The sequence below is a fragment of the Gobius niger genome, assembly GCF_951799975.1.
Source record: "Gobius niger genome assembly, chromosome: 23".
NCBI lineage: Eukaryota > Metazoa > Chordata > Actinopteri > Gobiiformes > Gobiidae > Gobius > Gobius niger.
The window spans coordinates 14,951,092-14,960,577 of record NC_136874.1 but is presented as its reverse complement, the minus strand read 5'-3'; the positions used below and the strand labels follow the sequence as shown (position 1 = coordinate 14,960,577).

At 46.0% G+C, this 9,486-nt stretch overlaps 2 protein-coding genes across 2 annotated transcripts; one reads left to right on the top strand and one right to left on the bottom strand.

The window, feature by feature from the left end:
* Positions 1–1,535: 1,535 nt before the first annotated feature.
* Positions 1,536–7,979, bottom strand: LOC306982099 (four and a half LIM domains protein 2-like). The gene is made up of 6 exons (XM_079581894.1): positions 7,857–7,979; positions 2,758–2,914; positions 2,513–2,687; positions 2,236–2,405; positions 1,889–2,075; positions 1,536–1,755 (listed from the first exon to the last, which is right to left on the bottom strand). The coding sequence occupies exons 2-6, from the start codon at positions 2,911–2,913 to the stop codon at positions 1,604–1,606; spliced, it is 840 nt and encodes a 279-aa protein (XP_079438020.1). The 5' UTR covers position 2,914; positions 7,857–7,979; the 3' UTR covers positions 1,536–1,603.
* On the top strand, positions 7,276–9,342 carry LOC306981931 (PI-PLC X domain-containing protein 1-like; the record flags this gene model as incomplete). Its single annotated transcript, XM_079581670.1, has 7 exons — positions 7,276–7,468; positions 7,873–8,009; positions 8,074–8,199; positions 8,280–8,435; positions 8,678–8,790; positions 8,871–8,941; positions 9,020–9,342. The coding sequence occupies exons 1-7, from the start codon at positions 7,384–7,386 to the stop codon at positions 9,340–9,342; spliced, it is 1,011 nt and encodes a 336-aa protein (XP_079437796.1). The 5' UTR covers positions 7,276–7,383.
* Between the last annotated feature and the right edge of the window lie 144 nt (positions 9,343–9,486).

The window sequence follows — 9,486 nt, the reverse complement described above, 5'->3', positions numbered from 1 at the left end:
AAAATATTACATGAGACGTAGTGAATCCTCCGTGTTCATAACGGCGGATGTTTTTGTCTTGAAGCTAACGCGGCTAACACAAAATAAAAAATAAAACTAGCGCAAAGTTTTGAACGAGCCTGCGCAAAAAAGAATCGTCCTGTTAGTAGTTTAAATAATATTGACTTGTTTACATGTTATATTATCATTTTTCAACACTAGCCTTTAGCTCTAAGATAAAAGCTCCGCCCCTTACGACAGCAGGCGTTTCCTTTGTGGCAGATTCACAGTGAACATGATGTTTGTAACACGTTGCTGTGACTCCATCAGTAACTCTTAACCAGATCCTGAGCTTCTCTATATTTGTGTGGGAACCTGCTAATTGTAAATGTAAACGATCGCTGACAGGAAGTACAGCGTCTGGCTGTTTGTCCAGGAAGACGTCACGTGGGGAAACTGTGCATATAGCCTAATAGGCTAACAAAAACATCTACATATATTGTGACCAGATTTCGTTAGTACATGGCTCAACGCTTTTTATATACAAGTTCTTTTTGAAAAACATGAAATACAGGGGCTTTGTTTGCAAATTAGGATTATCCTATCACCCCCCCACCGCCACATTAGATGATTTTGTTCATGTAAACTGAAGTCACAAAGGTACTACTATTTCTTTACTGCAGCCCTTCCCAACGTATGCTAACCATCCCTGACTTTCACGGTTTGATTCAGGTAGTGCCGCTTTAATGCCTATGCGACCTTTCAGTTACCCGGCAGTGCTATGGGTGGTTAGCATGGCGCCTTTACTTTCCATCACTGTAGCTCCAGGATCAACAGATTGCCAAATTCCATAGTGTACCTTTAAATGCTTGAAGCTTTCTATGTGGAAGTGTGCTGACCCAAAAGGTAATATGCTTTAACTATTAAACTTTGTTGGTGTTTAGCGTCTGGCTTGAAGTCCATAGATTGCTGTGTGCACTGATGATCATTATTAGTAAATAGATACATTATTGTCACTTAGAGACCCAGGTATGTAGGCTGTTAGTCGCCTAAAATGTACGATATAGGACAGTGCTTCCTAACCGGGTGTACTTGGGTCCCTGGAGGTATGAGTGCACTGAGTTGGCCTACTTGGAAATATTTCAGATAAAACAAACGATAACACTGAATAGTATTAGGTAGATCTATCATTTTTAAGAGCAGCTATTCATATCTTTTCGCTTTTAATTCTATGGACCAGGAAGCTTGAATTAGTGAACAGTCAAACAATATAACTAGGACTGTTTTGTTTTATCTCACTCGTTCCTTCCAGTCATAACTGTTTATTACTTTCTAAATGAGCTGCAAAAACGGCACAAGCTTAAATTAAACATACTGTTTATTTTGTGTAGTTGAGAATATAGATACAGCACATGTTTTTCATACAGGATCAGGTGTTAGACTTTTTTCATGCTTGAGTTAGTATAATATCTTTCTTTTTACATCTCATCTCATCTTATTTCATTTTAAATACAGATTTGACTGAACAGTAGTGTCGCATGTCAAAAACAAAACAGACTGAAGCTTAGATGGTCAAACATGGTGGAACATGTTAGTGGTGCATGCATAGGTCCCATGTGTCTCTTCACATGTCCCGCCCACAGTCAGGGCAAACGATGTCCTCTTTACAGGTGAGGAAGCCCCGCCCCACCAGGGACACGCTGCACTTTTTGCAGTTGAAGCAGTCGTTGTGCCACTGGCGCTGCTCAAAGGAGATGTACTTACTGCCACCCAGACCTGGGACAAAGAAGAGAGCAGAGCCAAGTGAGACACATGACTCAGAGAGCACTGACAGCACTCATGACAGCACTCATGAGTGGAATTAAAGACACAAGACCAGCTGCACTGATGTGCCGACAGGAGAGCTCACCGCTGATGGGGGTGGTGCAGTAGGCACACTTCTTAGCAAACAGGTTACAGAAACAGTTGAGGCAGTAGGCGAAGTCGTCCCGGGACGTGAAGCGCTGTCCTGCCAACTGCTGTTTACATCCAATGCACACAAAGCACTCCTTGTGCCAAGGCTGGTCCCGGTAGTTCACCCCTCCTGTGGTGATGGGCTGTGAAGAGAGACCAGCATCAGTCATCTCCTCTGTGTTTAAGCAAGCGTTAATAAGGACATAAGGCACAGATCTTTCCTTCTTTGATAAATGTTATGTGTCATTGTGTGATAGAAGATGCCGTGTTGTTCTGTTGTGCTGTCCTGGGACAGTGCTGTACCTTCTTGCAGTGAGCACATTGCTGGGCGTACTGCTTCTCGTAGCAGGGCATGCAGTAGTTGTGCCCCTCCTTCTGCACAAAGCTCCTGGTGCCAATGGGCTGCTGGCAGCGGTTACAGCTGAAGCAGTTCTCATGCCAGCTGCTGCCTTTGTGCTCCATCTTTTTGGCACCTGTCATAGAGAAGGAACAGTCATCTGCCCTGGGGCAGCTCACCAGAGTGACAGAGAGAGTGCATCTACTGTCACTATCTTCAAACTTCTCAGTTTGCTTTGCTCACCAGGCATGATGGTCTTGAGGCAGGCGTGGCACTTGGCCGAGTACTCGTTGCTGTAGCAGTCGGTGCACATGAGCAGCTCATCTTTGGTGGCAAAGGGCCGCTCCACCAGAGAACGGCTGCACTTGGCACAGAGGAAGCACTCGCTGTGCCAGTGCCGATCTTTATAGGACAGATCCTGAAACAGAGTTCCTGTCAGACCTAGACCACAGACCAGGGGGGACATGGTGCAGGTGTGGGGGCCTTACCCTGCTGGTGCAGCTGATCAGCTTGTCGCAGACCTCGCAGGTGAAGGAGAAGAGCGTCTCGTAGCACTTGATGCAGTAAGCCTTCTCCTCCTTCAGGATGTACTTGAGCCCAAACAGGCTCTCCTTACACTCTGTGCAGTCATACCGTTCTGCCATCCTCTCTCCTGCAGAGATGACACGGGGGGGGGGAAGAGAAACAGGCTCAAAAGGCCATCAACAGAAAACAATGACAATGCAGTAAAGTTTGCATGTTCTGATATGTCAATAATGTAAACCAAAATAAGTCCCACTTCTTAAAGGGGCTAGATGCAAGTTTGCCATTTTATACTCACTACTGCCATCTCAGGTCATTCGTGTTACTGCAGCTTGTATATTAAGCTTGTGCATGACGGCACTTTGGACCCGAAGTAAAACTTTTTGAGCGACAGTGCAGGATTTTAGAGGCAGTTGTGGTGAACAGGTCTGGGCTCATTCTACACATTAGGACATGGCTGAACATGTAGGGGGAGGAAAATACATTATTTTAACATTTTTAGACTCTGTATAGTCCCTTTAACGGCTGCGGAGATGGAATCACTACAGTTTGGTGTTTCTTTCTCACGGATGCAGGATCTGCTCTGAACTCGTTGATCGTCTCCTGACATGAACCCATTGGACACACTACAGTCACATGTCTCACCGTCCTGACCCTGGCTAACTGTCCTGCTACCCAACCCCCCCCCCCCTCCCTCATCTCTCCTTGTAATTGAGTGCCACATATGAGCAATTACGGTCGTGCAGCAGTACACAGATGGGCACACAGCTGCAAATACCTCACTTTGTTAACGTTCATCAGGTGACTTCAAATCTGGTTTACAAGAAGAGCAGTGTCTTTCCAGGAGCTGCTCAATTAACCTCAGTGTAAATTCCAAACCACAGGCACAGGACAATTAGGTTAAAGTCTTGAATATATAATATCCTACAGCCTTGAGCATAGCTTTACCATTTAAGAACAAAGTCACAATACAAAGAAAGTGCATTAGAGGTTTTAAGTGAACCCCAAGGAGATGGGATGTTTGTAGTGGATTTTTCCTCCTTGTCTAAATAACTGCAGCCTTTGTGATCTTGTGTCCTTAATCGTCTCATTCAAAATGATCTGCTGAATATGTTGGATCAGAGGCCAAATCAAATCTGAACAAATGTCATAACTAAACGGATTTAGCCTCTTTCTACAGAGGGTCATGATGTGCACAGCCTATATTCACTTTCACCGACTGTAGTGACATCGAAAAATAATCTGAAAACAAAACTAACAGGCAAAATCGACACAATAAAAATGACCGAGATTCACAGAGTTCAAAACTCTAAGTCTAAACATTCCTGACGTTCTGTGAGTAAAACAAGTATGAGAGTGACCACATCAGGAGAAGAAGATGATAAAGAAAGAAGTGTCTGTACCTGTAGTGTGAGTGTGAGTCCGCTGCTGTCGGCCCCTGGCTGCTCTGCTCTGGCCCTCAGCCTTATAAGAGCAGGTCCTGGGGGAGGAGGGCGGATATATTCAGACTGCTATATAATCACACCAACACGCCACAGATTACTGAATACTGTATTCTGCAGTTGGAGCATGTGGACACAATCATCCTTTGGTGACGAGAAAGGACATTTTAGGTGGAATCATTAATCACGGTTTACTCATGTTTTGCACTTTACAAGTGTGACAGGTTTCTCAAAGTTGTCATTTTTTATGCACTTCACACTCAGTGGTGGTAAGTTACTATTGTAGCCACAGCTGCCCGGGGGCAGACTGAACAATCTGCACCAATAACTCCACCACCACCACACACACTACAGTCATACCAGCAGGGCAGGTGAAGATACAGTTTACACCAGAGTGAGATGGATTCCAACTGCAGCGCCTGCTCCAGGTCTGTGCACTGTATCAAACACACCTTCAGTCAACCACACATGGGTTTAGTAATTGTCTATAGTCTCTATGTTAAAGGTACACTACGGAACATTTGGAACTGTACTGTTGCCGGCAAAACAAACATGCTCCTACTGACCAGCTCAACACAGAAAATGCTGTGACTGCATTGGGTGAAACAATGGATTTAGATGAGGACCTAGCCTGTTTAAATCTCCAATTCTACTGCCTTTCATCACATCTCCATGGAAACGAGCTGGAGACGTACCCACTCCCGGTAAAGTTTACAGTCACATCTTAGGAGGGGTGAGCCTCATAAATGTTTGTACATTTATGAGGTATTTTTCAATGATGAAAATATCTGTGATAAAATAAATGCTTGTTTTTAAAATGTATTTATTCCATGCAGTGTTGCTTTAATGCTCTTATTTCACATAATGTCCAAATGTATATATGGCCTATAGCATTTGTGGGAACACTGGTGTCCTGAGAAAGGGTCGGGGCCTGTCTGTGTCATTGCATGTTTTTAAGTTGAATGAAATTAGACCTGGACATTCTCCTGAGGACGGCCGGGTCAGTTCACGTGTATCTGATGTCTGCAGGTCATCTGAGCGCATGGACACGAGGTTCGACACGTTACCACGGCGACTCTAGTGAGCTGATATCAGGGCCATGCCACAGTCAGGGTTGATTCTGGCCTCGTTGTTCTGACATGAAACAGACGTATGTAGCCACAGCTGCCCTTTGGGGCAGATCGAGCACAGCTGCACACATACGGACCATCACTCACGCTTCATTCATCCTTGCCTATTGTACATGTTTTAGTGATGGGGACGAGCTGAGTCACTGTGCCACCCATGCCCACACGGGCCTTGCATGAACAGCCTCAGTTCATCGGGTGGTATTTGAGTGGAATTCTTTCCACGGCAGAGGACTAGGACAAGCGAGTAGACCTGAGATATTCCCAGAGGAGATCATAGATACCAACCTCTGTCTCAACATCAGGATCTGACGGTACCTTTAGAGGACACATGAGACCAGTGGGACTTCATTGTCCCAAAGATCCAGACCTTTGAGCTCTGCCCCAGAGTGCGAGCTAAGAAAGTGTAATAAGAGCTGCCAGGTTGGGGGCTGCGATGGTTTTGCAGATATAACTGATCATATAGGCTGCCCAGAATCTTGTGCCACACCCCAATAATGGATCACCTCTCAGCCTGTTCACGTACTCACAAGGCACAGAAAGAAGCCATTCTCCATAATGACTTTATCCCATCAGCGTTAATGGCTTGATCCAATAAGTTGCTTCTTCATCCTTCTCCAGCTGAAAACTGCACCTATACCACAGCTCCAAGGCAATGGCTCCCATCACACTTATTCTGACGAACCTTTATTACACCAGGTCTTCCAGGATAAACAGGCCTGATCTGTGCTGGGGACAGACAGGTACACGTGTCCCGGGAGGAGCGTGCACTGGGGGGTCTCTCTGCTGAGTCTCATATGAATTGTTTTGCTTCCATTCGTCCTGTAGTCTCTGATTGGGAAGGTCATGTCAGTGCTGGTCCGTGGGTGGCGCCGGTGTGTTTGAAAACATCCAATAGCCCTTTGGACTTGATGATGTTTTGGATGCAGCTGGATTAGGCTCATCAAGTGTCCTCTCCTTATTGTATCAGATCGTTGATGGTACACAGTGTAAACGTATTAGTCTAATCTCATTGGGCTGATGTGATCTCCCAGCTACCACAGTCTTTACTATATTATCATTTACTAATCCGAGCTGCCACGCATGGACTCAACAAAACTCATTTTAACAAGGGAAGCATCCCATTTGGGTGAGTTTTCCTCTGGTTGAGTTTTAATCCAACCTCATCTATATCATAAACTTGTGACAATTTACTAAAGTTTTTTTTATTTTTTATTTTTTAGCATTTTCTTACCAGGGTTTGTCTGTTCTGACAGAATGTGCAGATTACATTGTTTTATTATAAAATTGGCAACTGATCATCTGCCATCATATCATTCTTTTTAATATTACTATTATTGTTTATTTACTTTAGAAAAGCCTACTGACATTGTGAAAGTGACAGTTACCTCACAATCAGGGGAATATTTATTGCTCTTTATTATTATCTATAGTATTATTTTGACTGGGTCTGAGTGAGCGACAGCTGAGCCTGTGTGTCTTCACATGGACATGACACTGGTCAGATAGAACTGTAAACCCTCTGGTCAGCAGGATGTCCGCTGCTACTGAGCCAGAATGGTGTTTTAGTTGATGAGCCCAATCATCATGACCCCTCAGGTGAAATGGGAGTCTGAGGGATCATGAGTAAGAGACCCCCCCCCCACCACCACCACAACGTTCACATTTAGATAAACACATATGTCAGTCGTTTGTGCTGTTATCGTTTATTAATATTAATGATGTTTGTATTGGTCAGATCTGAGGTCATCCTGCTCCTTATGAAGCTCCTTATGAAGCTCCAACTTCTCACATCTGCGAGACCTGCATCCTACTGGTTCAAACAGATCCAGATCCTGTACTCTGCTGCCCCCTGCTGTCACAGACCTGTAACTACCTCACAGATTTCGGTCTTCTGTAAAAAATAAATAAAAAAATGCAGTTTTATTGTGAAAGTCACGGAAGTTGTGTGTACACGGAAGAAGATATAAATAAACGCACAACAGAGAGGAGAACGCGCTTCTGAGCGCGCGAGGGTCGCACCATGGAGCCGGTCCCTCTCCAGGACTGGATGTCCCGTCTGCCGGAGCCACTGCTCCAGGTGCCGCTGTGGGACCTGTCCATCCCGGGTAAGACCACTCTGTCACGGGGCCAATGCCCTGACAAGCGCTTCTTCTCCCACAGTAAAGTCATTTGGAAAGTCCCGAACTTTTGACGCGTCATAATCCATTTAAAAGTGAGAGAAAAGAGTTACTGAAATGTGTCTAAAAGGACTTCATCAGTTATATAAACAATCTCTGTTACTTTAATCAACTTTATGAAGAAGGAAGTACCATAAAAGTTTGTTGTTGTTGACCTGATCTTTAAAACCCTTGTGAATTGTATTTTATTTACACACTCTGGTTTGTAATGAGGCTATTGAATGAGTTCATGATTGTATTATCCATTGTCATATTAAAGCATAATCAGATAGAATCCACCACGTGTATGACTGACAAAAGAGTATTGTTTAATAACCATGGTTTGTGTCCAGGGAGTCACGACAGCATGTCCTTCTGCCTGGACTTGTCGTCCCCGATGCTGAGGTCCGAGCCCCCCGCGCTCAGGCTCCTGGACCGCCTTCTGCCCTGCTGCATGCGGCCCTGCATCCAGCGCTGGTCCACCACACAGGTAGGCCACACCCCTCTCCCTGAGGCTCCGGAGACTGACAAGAGGGTGTTTCTATCGTTCGCAGAGCTCAGTCCTGAGTGACCAGTGTGAGCTGGGGGTTCGCTTCCTGGACCTGCGGATCGCGAAGAAACCAGCAGGAGGCGCCACGCTGTTTTTCGCCCATGGAGTGTACACGCTCATTACTGTCAAGGTACATGGTTCACACTGCTGCCCCTCCAAACACTATTCATCCACTCATGTTAGTTTGACCTGCGGGGGATGTGGTGGCAGGAGGCGCTGGTGGAGCTGAGCGCGTGGCTGGAGGAACACCCCAGGGAGGTGCTCATCATCTGCTGCTCTCACTTCGAGTCCCTGACAGAGCGGGACCACTGGGACCTGGTGCAGTTCATCATCGGCCTGTTCGGAGCCAAACTCTGCCCCCCTCAGGTGACGGAAGGGAAGTGCAAAGACAGCAAAGACGGTCTTAATATGCATGTCGGTTATTATCGCCAAACTTCTAATCAGAGCAAAATCAACCACGTTACAATGTTGTTCTCTCAGACCTGGCGCCATGTTTCGACCCACTTGCCCATCTTTGAGTTATCTTTGAGTCTTCCCAGATTCTGTTCCTAAGCTCCTCCTGAGGTCCTCTCTTCACCTCTCCATCTCTTGCCTGTGTCGCGTTGCAGGACTGTCCGACTCTGAGTTCATGCTGGCTAAAGGGCCAGCAGCTCATCGTGTCCTACGACGATGAGGGGGTGGTGAAGGAGCACCCCCAGCTCTGGACGTCCATCCCATACTGGTACTGCAAGTTCCACTGTCTGCGTAAAGCTCCAAAGTGCTTGAATTGTCCGTAGTTGAGGTCTTGGGTTCTGTGCTCAGGTACGCCAACAGCCCAGATCCTAAGAAGGTCATCCAGTATCTGGACAGTCAGCTGAGTAAGGGGAGGCCAGGTAACCCGCCGTGTTCATCTGGTCCCTTTATGGAGGATTGTGTTTGCTTTGACACACTGGTCTTTCCTTGTGTTCCAGAAAAGTTCTTTGCGAGTGGACTAAACCTGACTGAGGACCTCACCTTCGTCCTGCTTCACCCGCTGCTGAACCTGCGCACCCTGACTCTGAAGGGACTGCCCCCGCTGCTGCGATGGACCAACCAACAGTGCCCAGGCCCCCGCAGGGCCGCCGTCAACATCGTCTGCTCGGATTTCATTGGCCTCAGTCACTTCTGCTCCATTATGATTGGACTGAATTTCAAATCGCTGGGCTCTGCTTTAGAAGCGCCCAGGACGTTGGTCCAACCGGTGGTGGCCGTGGGCCCAAAGGGGCGGAGTCAACATTCTTTGCTGTTAAATTAGTGTGGATTAGCGGTCACACCACCTTTTTGTGTCAAATTTTACTTTTTTTTTTTTTTACATATTCCACCTTTTCAGGTAAATGTGTTCAATGCTCAAAACAGATAAAAAAAAAAAAAAGATTTTAAAAAAAGGAAATCCGGAGAA